This window comes from Heloderma suspectum, chromosome 9 (genome assembly GCF_057233095.1).
Source record: "Heloderma suspectum isolate Gila_16-S chromosome 9, 16-S_ref, whole genome shotgun sequence".
Classification (NCBI taxonomy): Eukaryota; Metazoa; Chordata; class Lepidosauria; order Squamata; family Helodermatidae; genus Heloderma; species Heloderma suspectum.
In genome coordinates, this window is record NC_139466.1 from 39,944,119 (window position 1) to 39,961,884 (window position 17,766).

The window sequence follows — 17,766 nt, forward strand, 5'->3', positions numbered from 1 at the left end:
GATCAAGCTCTTCTCCAAGTGGCTTGCTGAGGCTAGTGGGGAAGGAAAATGTCACCCTTGTTAATGATATCTCTCCCTTTATCAAAAACATTTATTCTGGACCTGTTACAAACAGTCCTCTTTCCCCTGCACAAAACCTCTGAAAGGCTTAGTGTGTCTTCCAAACCAGGACAGCTCTGGAGGCTCTCAACCCTCTTCCCAAACCCCACACCCCACCCAAGATCAAGCTGTTTGTTTGTCTTGCATTTGCTTTCTTCCCTGAGTTGAAAGGGGAGAGAATTGGCTACACTCAAGTGTGGAACGCTTATGTCAAGAGTTTAGGGAAGACAAATATAAAACTCTGGGACTCAGAATCCTGTTGGAGAAGCAACAACAGTTTGCTGTGTTGGGTGCTAAGAAGCCAAAGAGAAAAAGAGAGTGTGCAGCATCCGAGGGAATGCACTGAACATGTGTGGGATGTAGGCCCTGCTCAAATCTCCCCCCTCCCCAAAATATTGAACACATCAAGGGGGCAGGAGGGAGGCGAATCTCTCTCCCATGAAAAGTAAGCCCTTTTCAGCTGACTTTTCAGGGTGGAGGGAGGGAGTGGATGCAGTGCTGCTCCCCTGGTCATACATACAGTATAGGCATGGACAGAAAGCCTGAACAGGACTGGTGGCCAGGTGTCCTCTTTTACAGAGGACAGTCCTCTGTTTAAAGAGCTGTCCTATCTGATTCCAGTTTAAAGAGAAGGGGCTTCTCCACATGGGGCTTTCATCCTGTGATTGAGTTTGGTTACTCACAGATGTTTGCAGGTTCTTTACATGACATCGTCAACCTCCAGCACCTCTCCCATGGTTTCTGACCATTTCCGCAGCTTACTTTGAAATGGAAATAATGAACTAATAAAAAGAACCAGTTTGAATCAGTTTGAATTTGGCTGTGTAAAGAGGAAGTGGTGCTATAACAACAGTGCCATCTAGTGTCTGTATAATGAAATATACAGAACTCACAGATGAAGGTGGGAAGGGAAGCGCATGTAAAGGGTTGATCTTAATCCCACAAAGAATCCAGAAGCAGAAGCCCCGGTCAAATCGCGGGATAAAAAGCCTCTGTGTGGAGAAGCCCAAAGAACCATCAGAACTGTTGCCCATCAAGAGTTAGCACCTGGACAGCAGACTGAACAGACAGGCACACAGGCCACCTGATCACAGCCTTCCACGCTATGGTGAGATGCACTGTATAACCTATTCAAATTATAATAATTATTTCTAAATTTGCATATATATATATATATATATATATATATAAATTAACATCTGCCCATGTTATGCAGATCACTTCCTCTTCTGCCTTCTTTTTTTTTGGTGATGCATTTCTTCTTTTTGGGCAATCCATAAATAGTCACCCTACTCTGGTTTCATTTTGTAGCATGGAGGTGCCATCTTGGTTGTGGTGTTTTAAATTCCTCCTTGAAAAAGCTCAGAAATAATCAGGCCCACAAATGTAAGCTAAGGATTAAGATATTCTCTGAGTGGGGCTCAGCTGAGGTGTTTCAGTCTCTGTCAGTATTCAGAGCATTTAGCTGAGGATTTCGTCTAGTGAAATCCAACTGTGTTACCCTCTACTCAACACCGGCAGGCCTTCCTGTCCCAATTTAACATGTGAGGGGCCAGATGGTAGCCATTGAGATGAAGCTTTAACTAGTGGTCTGAAACATCCATTGCCTCAGTAGAATACCAGCTAAGTAGCTTGCCTTCAGGACCAGATTTTAGTGGTAGGGTACCTGCTTTGCACTCAGGGGGCCATGGGATCAATCTCCAGTTAAAAGGATCAAATAACAGGTGACGTGAAAAGACCCTTCTCTACTGAGAGCTGCTGCCAATCAGGTTAGGCAACACTGGGTTAGATGGACAGATAGTCTGACCAGGTGCACAGCAGCTCTCTTTGTTGTCTTTTTAAAGTTAGCCAAGTTTCTCTGGGAATCCAGGTAGGTGCTCATTGAATGCCACACATTAATCCTGGGATCCCAGCATGAAAGCCGGCTGAAATCAACAGAGGCCATCCAACCGGCATGCCGTAATATCGCTATAGCTTTCGATGTGTACACCACTGCTTTCTAGCATTTTGCACAGATTAAGAGTCCCTGAACCTTTACATCCCTTCTCCCTCCTATTGTTTGTCCCACAAAGCAGATGTTGAAAAAAGCAATTATTTGAATTCCAGTTCAAACTCTTAACCATTATCAAAACCAAAGAAGGACCTTAAAATCTGTTACTCTGCAAAAAAAAAAAAAAAAAAAAGACTCATTAAACATCTGTAAAACCCATTACAAGCCCCTGCAGCTCACTTATTGCAAGTACTAAAGGACTCAGGCACAAGGTATTACTTGCTGCAAAATAGCAAGTTGGTCGGGATGTCTTCCTTCAAGGGAGTGTGTGTTGCATTGCATACAGCATTTTTAATGACCGAGGAGCGCTATTAAGGCTGCAATCCCAGGCAAGCTTGCTGGGGAGCTTGAAGGTGCCTTGTTGCCAAAGCTATCCCAGTGTCGGCGTGGGGGTGGAGAGAGCCTTGGGGGAGGAAGAAGAGCAAGTAGTCCACCTAGGGGGCTTTGAGTCCTGCATTCTTTGTGCTTCCACACTGCCCATCTCTGAAGCTTCCACGTCCTTTCCAGTGGTGTTTCTGTGTAAGCCCCCCCCCCCAAACTGGAGCTCCAGCACTTTCCTTCCTGCACCACTGGCTCAGATGATTGAGCCCCATGCTTCAAGTGCACCCCCTGACTGAGCGCTCAGCTGACCCTGAGGACTAACCCCTAGAAAGTCCCGATCACAGAGCTCGCTCCTCAGTCCGAGCAATGTGTCTCTGGTGTGAAATGAGGTTGCCAAAGACCCTGCTGCTCTTTCCCCAATGGATGCTTTGGATCCTGACCCTGACTGGCTTTGACTATGGACTTCCCTCTAGCCCACTGGGGTCACACTTCTTCTCCTGGCCCATTTGGACTGACAGCTAGCTCTCCTGGGTCCTGGAACCAGATTGCCTGGAGCTCCAGTACCAGTTGCACTCATGCCTGCTTGTGGGTTCCTGGTTGACAGCTGGTTGGCCACTGTGTGAGCAGAATGCTGGACTAGATGGACCCTTGGTCTAATCCAGCCATAGGGCCCTCCTCATGTTCTCATGAGCTTGACAAGGTGCAATAGACACACTGCAGGCACCTCATTATATGTGCCCCCTCAATGTGCATCCCAGTCCATAGCCTTGCTGTACTGAGTCCTGCTTTTTTTGAGACCATCAAGCAGAACATTAGGAGCAGAGGAAGTACTACTGAGCCATGCCATCTAGCTCAGTATTGTCCAAAGTGAGTGGCAAAGTCTCAGGCAGGGGTCTTTTCCAGATCTACCTGGAGATGTTGGAAATTGAACCTGGGATCTTTCGCATGCAAAGCATTGGCTCTATCGCTTGGCTATGGCACCTTCCCATTGGGCAAACAGATGCAGCCCCTTTTGTCCAAAGAGACAGCCAGGACTTGGGGGTGGGGGGGATTTTGTGAGAAACACGCAGAGCATCTCAGCGTTGGGTCAGCTGCTGAGCAAGGGGAGAACAGAATGAATGAAATGCCAGTAAATACAGAATGTTAAAAAGGAAGACAAGAACGGCTGCAAGACTGTTTTAATTTCATGGAACACGTCTTGGGTGAAAGGAGTGTTTTCTGGGAAGATAATTGCATTTCAAATCTGCCAGAGATGGTTAGTCACAGAACTTGCTTCCGACCAAGCTTGTCATCCCTCTGACTTGGAAGCAAATATTAAATGTCATTGTTTAAGAAGCTCTCTTTAAACATTTGCTGACTGATGCCATCATTCCCAGATTCGATGTGGTGGCTGGGGTGGGACAGTCACAGAAGCTCCCACCTGCTTGCTGAGAGCTGACATGGCTCTGAGGGTCTCACTGTGTGGCCAGACTAAATCTTAATAACAGTTCTTTTATCTGGCACTGCAAGCATCACACAGGCCAAGAGCCAAGTTACACAGATATTTTTCGTGTTCCTCCCCCTCTCTATTGACCAACGTAATGTCTACTAAATTAAAAAGCCAACTGAGCTATGGAGTCAGCTCACAAGAATTTATGGTGGCCAGTAATACAAGGGGGGAGAGTAGATGGGCTGTATTTTCTATATTGCCCAATAGCTGAAGCTCCCTGGGTGGTTCACAAAAATTAAAACCAAAAAGCACACAGTAAAACAATATAAAATATAAAAACATTAAAACCACAATATAACAGTACAACCAGAGTAAAACCAGAATAAAACCTAGCAGCAATGCAGAGATTTAAAATACAGATTTAAAACAGCAAAGCTAAAAGACTAGAAAGCTAAAATGCTAAAATGCCTGGGAAAACAAAAAGGTCTTCACCTGGTGCTGGAAGGAATACAATGTACGTAGGTGCCAGGCGAACCTCACTAGGGAGCTCATTTCACAGCCGGGGTGCCACAGCAGAAACCAGGTTATGTGAAGGATCGCCTCCTTCTAGTAGCCACCTGCCTCACTTCCTTTGGCAGGGGCTCACAGAGAAGGGCCTCTGAAGATGATCTTAAGGTCAGGGAAGGTGCATATGGGAGGAGGCGATCCTTCACATAACCTGGCCCCAAGCCATTGAGGGCTTTGAATACTTTGAATCGGGGCCAGAAATGGACTGGCAGCCAGGGCAGCTGGAAAAGTACTGGCATAATATGAGCTCATTGGCCAGTCCCTGTTAACAATCTTGCTGCCCTATTTTGGACCAGCTGAACTTTCTGGACCATTTTCAAAGGCAGCCCCACGTATAATGCATTGCAGTAATCCAGACGAGAAGTTATCAGAGCATGGATAACTGTAGCAAGGCTATCTCTGTCCAGATAAGGGCGTAGTTGGTATACCAGCCTAAGCTGATAAAAAGTGCTCCATGCCACTGCATTCACCTGTGCCTCAAGTTCTGGGTCCAAGAGCACCCCCAAACTACGAACCTGATCCTTTAGGGGATAGTGCAGCCCTCTCCAGAACAGGTTGAATGTCACCTAGCCTGTAGGGAAGACCAACTAGAGTCTTTAGAGCATAAAGGGTGATGGGGAAGCAGACAGTTGCATGCAAAGATACTGGTGCAGATCCCCAGACACACAAACAAGGATCCATCTTGGCAGCAGACGTTTCTAAACCCAGGATCTAAACCCAGGAAAGACCTTATGTATTTGTATATCTGTTGTGCCCCATCTGAATTTTGCTACGCTCCTCTAATGTTTCTCTCACCTTAGTTTGCAAACTGTGTTCTAGGCATAGACATAAAAAGGAGCAAACAGACCATTCCTTTGCCTCCAGACAGGACTTCCAGGTTACTCTGGGTGTTAGAGAGGTTAAAATGGCCACTATGCACAGGAGATCATGGAGAAACCAAGGACTTGGTTGTAGTTGTAATTTGGCGGCAGCACCTCCCCAGCCTGTCATGGGACCTCATGTCATAGGCCACCCTTCCCCAACCTGCTGCCCACCAGATGTGTTGCACTACAGTTCCCATCATCCCAAGCCAATGACCATGTGGGTTGGGATGATGGGAACTGTAGTTCAAAGGATATGGAGGGCCCCTGCCATGCTGTCAGCTCACTAAAAAAATATTTTTTATTTGCAACACAACAACAACAGGAAGGGAAGGGAAAAATCATATCGTAAGACATACCAATACACAGTAATCAACATCCCCCTTGATTTAGGAAAGGGGGAAAAGGAAAAAGGTGTGTGGGGGATTACACAAATGTGGGGGCACTTCCGTTTCAATTCCATACATTAATATAAGCACTCCATATCTCTAAATAAGCATCCATTCAGCTTTGACGGTTGCAGGAGATACACTCAAATGTAGCAAAAGTAGTGAAACCTTCACTCCATTGAATGATAGGTGGTGGGTGTTTTTCCTTCCAAGCTTCAAGGATAAGGGCTTTTGTGCATAAGGCTTTTGTGCATAAGGCTTTTAACCCACCACTTTACTGAGGGTTCTGCTTCCAGATTGTTTGCGGGATTAAAGATGGTCTCTTTTACACGTATTTTTTTCCAGGGGAGTTCTTTCTCTGCCTTTCCATATGTTTCATTATTCACCCACTAGATGGCACTGTTGTATAGCAGAATTGTGCAAATACAGGAGAGCTCTATAATGAAATTCAAAGAAAATACCAGACTTTCCTTGTTAGAAAAAAAAACCCTGCTGTAATGGTTGCAAAGCACAGGAGAGGCTCTGGAGGATGACGATATCATATAAAGCACTCACAAACTACCGTGAGTGAGGACTCACGAGTGCATAATAAATGCTTCCTGTAGAAAGGCTCCAAGTCTCTTTGCAACTGTAAGGGCTGTAAGAATCCACTTTTGATGTCCCTCTGTTAATCCCCACATCGCAGGGATGGAATTTAAAAGCACGTGGACATCTGCTATTATCACAGATTTTTCAAGAATAAAATTTATGCAAGCAATCATAGAATCATAGAATAGCAGGGTTGGAAGGGGCCTACAAGACTTGCGACCAAATGAGTTCCAGCTGAAAAGATGCCACTGCAGGACTTGCCCAAGGAGGCATCGTCCCCATTACATTGCCAGCTCTCAGCTCACGTGAGACAACGTTGAGACCCAACAGGGTGGGCCCATGCCCTGGGTGAACTGAGCATAACACACCCCTGGCTCTTCTGCAGAACTCTGGGGTGTGAGAGCAGATGTGGGTCAGACAGTAGAAACTGGTGGGGCACATTTATTATGGGTTCAGTCCAGAAATTTGTCATGGAACAGGGTGGGTGGAAGGTGTTTGAGGGGCTGCTGCTGAGACGAGGGGGCAGGAAAGACACCTTGCATGGGCAGATCGCTGGACCCAGCCCTATTTATTTATGAGAGGTATATTCCACCCTTCCTCTGGGCATCCTACGTGGTCCCCCCCCCCTTATCCTCACATTCTCAATGCGGTGGGGTAGGTTAAGCTGAAAGACAGTGACTGTCCAAGTGCACCCAAGCATCTTCATGGCTGAGCAGGGATCTGAACCTAGTCTGACACTGCACTTGGGGGAGACACATTCCATGTCATAAGGGCCAAGTCTGTGTTATACTGTTGCATGTTCCCTGCTTTTCTGAGCGGCAACAAGTTCCGCGGGAGCATTACTTCGGATTGGTTTGCTTTGGATGAGGGATCACCCTGGAGACTGTGTCTCCGTGATACTACCTTGTCTGCAAGTATGGAAGCAGAGCATCAGTGGAGGTGAAGAGCAGGCACTACTGTAAGGCAGCAGAGCCCCGTCCAGAAATCAGAGCCTTAAAGAGAAGCTGCGAGCCCTCAAGATGACCTCACACCCTTCCTCTCCCTTCCAAACGGTTAAACAGCCTTCCCCAACCTAGTGCCATCCAGATTGTTGGACTGCAACTCCCATCACCCCCAGCCAGCATGGTCATTGGGGAGTATGTGAATTGCAGTCTCACACATCTAGAGGGCACCATGTTGGGGAAGATGGCTGTATACTTTCACACACACACACGTGCGCGCGCCCTGGCACCCTCCCCTTAGCTGCAGGGTGAGAAGAAGCATCACCTTCTCCAAACTTATGAGCATCACATTTGAAATACAGAAACCTGGTTCACACCACACAGCCAGCTCATTGTGGGTCATTATTTCACCCACAATAAGCTGTGGTGCATCCTGGGTGTGTATCCACCATTCTGAATATGCAACCCCCAAAGGGGGATTGTGCTATGTCGTATGAACCCAGCCATCACGGGTTATTCGAGGGTTAAACAACCATCATGTGACCCTACAATTAACTGAGGTAAGCAGTTATGATTAACCCTCAACTAACCCTACTACTAACCCTAAGTACTACTAACAGGACAAGTCCCCACTACTAAGGACTACTAAGTATTACTAATCCTTAGTAACCCTATTACTAACACCCTCATGTAACCCTATTACTAATTGAGGTAGACAGTCATGATTAATCCTCAACTAACCCACGATGGCTGGGTTTGCACGACATGGTGCAACCCCCGATGGCCCCAGTCTCAGGTCTCAGGTCGCATATTGAGAACTGTGGCCTCGCACACACGGCACGCACATGGCACAGTCACATAACCCACAGTGAGCCGGCCATGTCCTGCGAACCAGGTCAGAGAGATTTCCAGCTATCAACCAACCAGCCTTCCCCAACCTGGTGTCCTCCAGATGTGCCATCAAGCTGGGTGGGGACGGTGAGTGTAGTAGTCCAACACATTTGGAGGGCAGCTGATTGAGGCAGGCTTAGTTTCCATCAGCCGGCCGCCCTGGGTTCTTGGTCTGCCGCCTGCCTATAAGCGAAAGAGCCGTCTGTCCGCCAGCAGCTGTTGACCAAACCTTTTGTTCTTGGTTTTTTCCCACCCGCAGGAGAAAAGCCATCAGCAAGAGCAAAGAGTCGGTGTTGTCAGAGAACGGACGGGAGACAGTGAAGTACCGGTCAGCAGTCCAGGTGGAGGAAGACCCCCTGGAAGAGTCTGTCCTTCTGCCCATGGACCCGAACCTGGAATGCCACAGCCCACCTCCTGACTACAACTCTGTGATCCAGTACTCTGCTCCTCCAGTGTAACTGGCCCTGGGACGACCCATCCTTGTTTGCATCTCCGACCGCACAGTATTCTCTCCTCAGGCTTCCCATTTGTACTGCCTGCTTAAAAGAACTCGTGTTAAAAAGAGAGGATAAGTCCCACAAGTGCCCTGGTCCAATCTGTCTTTGGTGTCTAACCCCCAGTGCAAATGGACATCCTTGTAAGAGCAGCTGTCTGAAGGGTGTATTCCAGCCAATTTGGCTTTCCTAACTTTCCACACAGCAGGTTTATTTTTTTTTAAATCTGCTGTTGCACACATCACATCTTCATTCTGTAGGGACCTCTCTGAAAGCTTTGTGACAAACACAGTATGGTCCTCATATGTTGCTCAGAACCAACTGCCACTGTAAATTCATTTCTGAGGACCAGGGTTTATTCTTCAGGGATTACTGCCCTCACAGTTTCAGGTCTAAAGAAGATTTGGGGTTTTTTATTCATTTGTGTGGAGGATTGTTTTTACTGATTAATGAAAATCAGATTGATTGCAGCACTGGATTTATATCTGCTAGACCACACACACAACCAACATTGGATTGCAATTCATACTCACGCACAATTGACTTCCCTGCAAAGTGAGGCTGCGAAATGCACATTGACAATCAAGACATTTTTCTCCTTGTGGATGCAAGGTGGAAGTGATAGTGTAGTGATATTAGGTAGATAGAATGATGCTGGGGGGAAATTTAAAAAGATGCCCTGGGTGTTGTGCTGGGATAGGAAGGCAAAGCTAAGATCCCATGAAACTGTGAATCAAAAGCCTCTTAAATGGGGCTTGGAAAGAATGGTCATTTGGATTTTGTTAGGGCTTCTGAGATAACAGTCCCCCCAAATGAATATTCTGTCTTAATGAGCAACAGGAACATTCCTTCTAATGTCCATTGAGCCTTAATTAACCATGTAGAAATGTATGTTACGTGTTTATCGCTGCTTAAGTAAACAGTACAGATACAACAAACAGGTTAGCTATAAAAGCACTTAGCTTGCAAATAATTTATTCATAAGATTAGTGAAAATTCTGTATAATTCACTCCTGCTTTAGTGTTCTGAGATGCTTTCCATGTGAATTTGTTCTGATCCTGTGCCTTACTCTTTAATTTGTGAAAATGGGTATGTGTAGAAAACTTTGCTTATGAAAGCTAACGCCCCAAGAAGATTGGCAGCAATGGGGTGGTGGGAGGAGGGGGGTGTATTAAAAGCCACATGTGTAGAAACCTATGCTTTCTCACATACGAAAGAAAATTGGAAATATTTATACCATGCTAATTAGCCAGTTGCCTGAAAACCCAGCAGCTGTTATTGTGCATGGCTAAAGAATTAAAAGGATGAAGAAAAATGTGGGGAGAGGGTTGACAACTTTTGAAACAGCCCCTGTAGCAATACCTACAACAACTGTTTGATCTGCAGCAGTTAGCAGTTGATAGGAGGTAATGAGTGGATTAACTCCCTGCTGTGAAAAGCTTCATCTGCTGATTTCAGCAGATCAAACTTCTCTTCAGGGTGTAGGGCCAGGGTTGGGTGGCTGGTGGTGGTTCTTCTCCATCCAGAGAGGACTGAGGCAGCCATTCATGGTTGTTTCTGTATTCCAGCCACCATGTTGCATTTCTTAACCAAAATCTTCCTGCTGGTCATAGGTGTTCTTTGGCTTTATATGAGTGCTGTGGAGATTATGGCGCCTTCCACTTGGTGGCTACTCCTTTGAAAGGGGTGCGTCGGCTTCTCAACTCCCCAGGGGACCTGCACCACCCCACGACTGTGAGAGTCACTGTGTCTGTTTCTAGAGTGGTGTGCTTGCCACGTCTCTCTGGCTTTCCCCTGCACCACTCCAGTGAATCCAGTTCTCATTGGGAACATAACTGCAGGTGTTATGGTGTGCAGGGCCGGTGGTGCTCGCATGGCTCCATGCCACACAATACGCTTATTCCACATGAGTACTGAGTTTGAACATTACTGGAGAGATGTGGAAAGATATACCTGGCTGCACCGATCCGCCCAGATGAACCAAGTCACACCTGCCGTCTACAGGATGGTATGGCGATCTGGGTTCCTGCTTTCCATGACCCAAGCTATATTGAGGCTCTTTCCCCCAGTCCCTGCAGGGCACAGCAAATGTGCCCTAACCTGTTTGCTTCAAGTCCCAGTCCTGGAACCAAACCTCTGATGAACACAGAATCCTCTAACAGGGTCCCCTGAAAATGAGTTTCAGGATCTGCAGAGGAATATTAAGCTTTCCCAGTAAGACTATTGCTCAGGCATGCAGAAACTAGCGTAGCAAGAGAGTTTATTTCATGTGTGCGCGTGTGTGTGTGTTATGTCCTTAAATTTAGCAGCTGATTGGAAAAAGTAAGAAAGGGAGAAAGAAAGGGAAAGATACCTTGGAGCATGAGAGTCAGGTTTTCCCAGCACCCAACGTAGAGCCCCAACAGATTGCCTCTGCCCCAGGCTTCTTTTTGCTAGGTTGAAAACCCCATCCCGTGTTTTGCAGCAAGCCCTGTTGCCTGCTGTGCCCCAGTCTCTCCTCATGCATGCAAAGGGTAAGAACAGTCCCTAAAGGGGCCTGTGATGGAATCTCCTCTCGAACAGGTTGCATAGCTCCGCACTGCTGGATCAGAAGCCTGGAGAGGTCTCTGGGGCATTTTCTCTTGATATAGAACTGGGTCTTTGGGGAAATTGTGTAGTATCTTCCCAAAGCCAAAGTCACTCCCCTAGACCCACTGCTAAGCATTTCTGCATGGCTTCACTGATAGATCTCCTTTTTGGTTTTTTGTGTGTTTTTTTAACCAGCAGAATTACTGCCTGAAAATGGACATGTATTACTTGTATTTTATTTACTAATATTCCTTGTGACCTTACCTTTCCCCTGCCCCTTAATTTAATTATTGTGTTTTAAGTTGATATATAAAGTCCAGCCCTTTTGGCTGCAATCCTATACATACTTATATGGTAGTAAGTCCCACTGAGCTCAGTGGGGCGTAGTTTTATGTAGACGTATGTAGGATTGTACTGTTCGGCGAGGTAAGCATTTCCAGTACCGCTCCCATATGGGATTTTGAACATGCCTGACTTTGGCTGGTTTGTGCTCATAGCGTTTACTTAGTAGAAGCAGTCAGTATAGATGCTCATTTATGTGGCAATGTTTATAATGCTTTTCAAGTACAAAAGAGCAGGAAAGACCCTGACGCAAGAGCTGAGACAGATGTCACTCAGGCTTGCAGGCCAGGCTCCAGTTTACAAGAATCCCCCTTCCAACTCCATTCTTATTGCTGCTTGAGCCAAATGTCCCCTGGGCTGGGCATTTGGACACTTGGGTGTTTCTTTAATGTTTTGGTTTAATGCTACTTGGGCTTCTTTTAGAAAACAAGGAGCCACGTGAATCTTGCAGGGCAGGACAGGTGAAAGGATGAGAGAGACATTGCTGCCTTTGTTCTCACATAAGGCTGATCTCAGTTGCTGGACAAACGAGGAGCCAGTTTTGCCCAAAGGAGTGTATTTCGGATTGTTGTTGTTTTTAATGCTACTCAGGGAATTCTTTGTGACTTCAGAGGGCACTCTGCTACCTGCCTTTGCATCCTGATTAATCTCAAATATTAATCACTACAGATCTGCCTCTGTTTCAAATGATTCTCTCTCTCTCTCTCTCTCTCTCTCTCTCTCTCTCTCTCTCTCTCTGTCTCCCTCCCTCCCTCCCTTCTTTAGCAATCCTACATTAGCATCATCAAAGAGAGTTCTGCCCTCTCCATTTTCTGCGGGTTACCTCCCTTCATGACATACACAATCATTTCAGAAAAGGCATTTGTTCATATCCATAACCCACTCATATATTGGGCCAATTTTTAAAAAATGTATTCTTTGTCCTGCTGTAATTGCATATCCGTATTCTCCACTTCTGTGAAGCTGAAACGGTTGCTTTATTTCTAGTCCCTCTCCATTTTGTCTCCTGCCTTTTGTTTAAGAGAGAGGCTAAAACAGCCTTCCCCAAGGCGGTGCCCTACGGATGTGTTGGACTAGAACTGTCATTCATCCACAGCCAATGACCATGCTGGCTGAGAGTGATGGGAGTTGTAGTCCAACACATCTGGAGGGGCCCGGGTCGGGGGAATCCGGGCTACACGAAGCTGAAGGTGCATCAGATGGAGGCACCATTACCATGGTGTGCACTTTCATCCTGCTTCTCTGTCAAACACATGCCGAACACATTTGGCCAAAGATGACACTGGGAAAGGAAGATGCCAATATGCACATCCCTGGAAATGACACTTCCATCACACAGCCTTCAACTCACTGAAACATCTCTAGCCAAAAAGTATCAGGTTTAGTATTAAAAATACTTTGGCTGCTGACACGGGTGGCAAGATTGTGATTTACAGAACAGTTGCTTAAAATAAAATGCGGGGGAGAATGGCAGAAGTGATCATCAGACTCTCAGTTCAACAGCTATCCTTCAGTCCCATCTGTGATTGCCCAGAATCACATCCTATGGTCTGTACTGTCCAGATATACTTAAACTCTTTGAAAAATCTTGCTGTTAGCTTAAGGAGTCAGGAAAGCTTACCCCTGTCAAATTTAATGTAATAGTTTTACTGGTGCAATCAGAAAAACTCTGAGCAAAAGGGCTGAGTAGGGCTTTGCACCAATATTTTGTTCCTGACATGTTTCAGGAGGTGACTTTTTATCAAGGGAAATACTTCACTTGCTTCTAAAACCTCCAAAAAAGCTGTTGAGGACTTCCTCACTTCTGAATCTGACTCACCCAAGAGAGATCTGCCCAAGAAAGATCTTGTGTGAGGTAGTCCCGAGTAGCTTTTTTTTAGGACGTTTTAGAAACAAGGGAGGCGTTTCCTTCGATAAACAGACACATCTCAAAATGTATCAGGAACAATATATTTGTGAAGTGGACTTTTTTGCCTTGGTTCTTGGCTTTACAGCTGTTTTTTAAATCCTTGTTGAGTAAGGCTTTGGCTGTCATTAGAGCTTGATGTTCTTGGTGAAGGAGCACTACAACATGCCATTACACTAGACATACCAGCCTGAGGTCCCTTTGGTTGCTGCACTGTGCCCCAGTCCCCTCATTGGTCTGCACCAGTCTTATGGTACAGCGTTCCAAAGGGATGGTGGGTAGGCCTTGGCTATGGGGAGGCTATCTGGATAATACACTGAGCAGATGATCCCATTGTACCATTTTGCTATTTTCCCTGTGAATCTGCATTATCAATGCCATTAACAAAAGCCTGTAAGCCCAATAATTAGGTGATTAAGAAAAATTAAACAAGCACATGACCCATTCTACTTCAAATACTATGGATTGGAATCTATGGTGAGACCGCTCCCTGTCTGTCTGAGGAATGTATGCACTGAAAAAGCCTGCGCTCTTTATGTAGTCAAAATTGTATTCTAATTATTAACCAAAACATAAATTAAAAGGATTCTATATTTATACAGTCTAAGCCTCCTTTGTGCTGTCTGTTCTTCTTTGTGCCGCACCTCAAGCAGCAGAGTAGCAAGTCTCTTGTAAATGTATCCAACTCTGGCTTGAATCAATTATCTCCAGTTAAAAAGCCTGGGGGATGTCCTCACGGGGGATTTGCTGCAAATTGGTAGCACTGTGAGGTCATTGGCCACGGCATCATCTGCCACCAATCTGCAGCCACCCCAGAGATTTATGGTGGCAAACCCGGATTTTCTGAGACTACTTTTACTCCATTTGGTTTCTTTAATTCAGGTTCTCTGTGCTTCTGGTGCTGTGTGCCCCATCCTCCGCATTTACTTCAATATGATAGTCCTGCCCAGAGGTGTGTCTTTCGCCTGGCCGTGACCTCACGGAGCCTTTCCAGCTTTCAGAATCACCCTGCACTCCCATTTTGCCAGAAATTGCTCGGTGATGATGCACTTCTCTGATGTTTTCAGTACTTCTCCATTGTTGTGTTAAATCGCATCTCCGATATTGTGTGAAGTCGCTTCTTTCATGTAATATAAAGTCGCTTCTCTGATCTGGTGGGGTCTCTGGAGCCTACCATTGCAAGTAGGGAGAAAGTGCCGAGAGAAGGAGAAAGGGGGTGGGAGTGGGGTGGGGGGGTGGAAGCAATAACTCCATGACAGTTTACTGGAATGGGGTGAAATTGGGCAGGGGGGGGGAGGTGCTCACATAGGGAGCCTTCAAATTCTGCACTGGCGAATCGGGGATTTTTGCTTCTTTGTGCAAAAGTGGGAGGAGTCTGGACAGGGGTGGGGAACGAGCCTCTCTCATTGGTTTAGCAGCCCATGCCAGGTTGATGACGTATTGTTCTACTCCCCCCACCTAACCTGGAAGTATGTTCCTTTGAAGCACTGAGACCCGTGAAAACCAGATTTTAAAGGTATGGTACACTCGGCTTTTCTTGCTTCGTGTGTTCCTGACGGACCAAAGCCGATTCCATGAAAATCCAGATAATACTCCAACACGCTTCTCATTCCGTCATCGTGAAGCTCCTGCCCTCCTGCCAGGTGGCAGGTGATGGGAAAGACACACCCCGCCTCTGCCTGAGAAGACTTGGGCACAGACAATGCTAGGCTAGGTGGACAAATAGCCTGCCCTGGCATAAGGCAGCTTCCAAGGAAGAAAGGTACAAAACCAAGGCATGCAGAAGCCTTCGCAACATCCTTAAGGCAACATTTCCCTAACACAAGCTCCAAATCTAGCCCAAGCGTTAGCCTTTGAAAAAACATATTGGAATTGGGGATAAATATAAATAAATAAATAAAATTGTGGTTTTAATGTTCTATATATTTTAAATTGTTTTATTGTGTGTTGTTTTAATTTTTGTGAACCGCCCAGAGAGCTTCGGCTATTGGGTTCTATAGGAATGGAATGGAATGGAATGGAATGGAATGAATGAATTGGGGACACAACACAGCTTTGTAGAGCTATCGATTTCAGTCCAAAAAAGAAGTCTAAAGGAAGAGGGAGAAAAGAAGAAAGGGGGGCAGGGGGGGAGAGTACAAGGACGTTTGAAATTGAAGGGAAAGGGAATCAAAGGCAGCCTCTCAAGAGGGCCTCTGGTGCAACCAGCAGGGCAAGAGTCCCATCAATGGCAGAAGCCTCAAAGTGGTCATTGACTGAGCAGCCATAGGAAGCCCAGCAGGGAACCTTCAGCATGAGATCTGGCAACTTTCTCCCGGCGAGAGGGAGTCCACATGCAGGGCCGTTGCTCAGCGTGAGCATGTGTCCATTTTCCCCATAGTGAAATCCCGCCAACAACACAGGGCTAAACCCAAACTGATACTTTCAATGTTTCAATGGGAACATTGCAGTCTTAAGTTTTCTAACCAGACAAGGAGTCTGTTTCCAAAGGTGTTTTTTAAATACACAAGAAAGATGGGTTCAGGGCTCCAGTAGAATGCAGTTGTGCTCAACCAGTGTGTGAGGGCACGTGAGCTTGCTGCAAGAGGGACTGAAATGTGTCCTGAGAAATTCAGCCACCATATTGGATGCATCCTCCACTCTAAGGTCAGGGAGGCACTTATAGGAATGAGGACAAGGCAGCCCATGCTAAAGCTGATGGGCACAGGGCAATCCCACAAGTATCACTAGCAACCAGAGAGCACACTCCCATCCTCCCTGAGCCCTGACAGACTTGACAAAGAGGAGGGCAAGGGACAGAAGAGGAGGTTAGAATATGATTTTGTAACAGCATAGAATCATAGCATTTTAGAGTTGAAAGGCGCCTTGGGGGTCATCTAGTCCAACCTCTGCTCAAGGCAGATCTGCAGCTAGAGCATCCCTGACCAATGGCCATCCAGCCGCTGCTTAAATACCTCCAGTGAAGGAGAGCCCACCACCTCCCAAGGCGCTCTGTTCCATTGTTCAACAGCTGTTGGTTACTCTTAGGGGGTTTCGCCTGAGCTGTAGCCAAGCTCTGCTTCCCAGGAGTTTCCACCCATGGGTTCTACTCTTGCTGCACTGAAGATGAAAAGGCCGTTGGAGAAGCAGAGCCACCTTATATCAGGGGCACATCTGAACTGAACCATCCTCCCAGCACCGGGATGCAGTGCGACCATCTTCCCTCTGTTCTAAGGGGGAAGAGGCCAAATCTGCCCCCACGCAAGCAGCAGATGAGCAGCGTCCTTAACATGAGTTGCTTCCACGCTGTTTTCTCCAGAAGAAATATCGCTCATGTTGAACCTTTCCCTGTCTTTTCAAAGACCCAGTCAGCAGTGGTTATTACAACCTTAAACTCAATTGTAGAGCCAGCGTAGATTGACAAGGCACTGCTGAGGTGCATTCATTTTATGTTATTTACCACAGCTGTGCAATTGCAATAAAAAGAATAAAATAAAATAATGAACAAGCAAACAGGACGGGTGGGGACTGTTCAAGCTGCATTTAGGAAACAATTCGTTAAACAATTAGTTTGCAGGGGGAACTTGGTTGAATGGGACCTCCTTCTGAGTAAGGAAGGATTGTGCTCACGGGGTGGGGCATTGCTGGGTGTTATGGGGAATATAGGAAGTGTCTTGTAGAACAGGGATGGGCAGAAGGTTGATTGGGATCTATTGGTAGATCTCCAGGTGATCTTCAGTCAGTCGGCAAGAGGTGTTTTTTTTACTCCCAATTGTTTAACAATAGCAGCAACAAGGTGAGTTTTCCCACCTAGATCAGGCTGCTGAAATGAAAAAAGCTGAGGGGAACTAGGAGGGGAACTTTCGTGTGAAAGAGTGATGAGCTTGTTTCAGTCCTGGGCCTGAAAACAAAACCCTAGGCTCAGTGGCACCCTGCTCTTTAATTCTAAGTGTAGAATTACAACTGGCTCTGGTGGGTGGACCTTCGGGGATCTAGAAAACATCAAGGTAGATCCCACAAGCCTGAGGTCTGCTTACCAATATTTTAATTCCACTTCCAGGCAATTGTGGAAGAGCTGTGCCACAGGAGCACTAAAAGGCCCTAGCATGGAAGCAACTGACATCCCAATCAGTATTCAGTTGCTGGGACAAAGATAGAAGGAGATGGTTCATCTAGCCCAGTACTGACTTACTCTTGGGTAAGTGTGCATAAGACTACAGGGTAGGACTTTTGTTCCGTCTAAATATGCATCGGTTTGCATCCTTAGTCATTCTTAGAGGAAACCCATCGAAATCAATGGGACAAGTTAGTAATGACTAACCTAAGTCCCAGTGATTTAAA

General features: G+C 46.2%; 1 protein-coding gene across 1 annotated transcript in view; it reads left to right on the forward strand.

Moving 5' to 3' along the window:
• LOC146338631 (vascular endothelial growth factor receptor kdr-like) overlaps nucleotides 1–14,043 on the forward strand; it is a 292,764-nt gene extending 278,721 nt beyond the window's left edge. The window contains exon 30 of the mRNA XM_084814171.1: nucleotides 8,395–14,043. Within this exon, the coding sequence (XP_084670297.1) occupies nucleotides 8,395–8,593 (199 nt within the window). The 3' untranslated portion in view covers nucleotides 8,594–14,043. The remainder of the gene's footprint in view (nucleotides 1–8,394) is intronic.
• The last annotated feature ends 3,723 nt before the right edge of the window (nucleotides 14,044–17,766 follow it).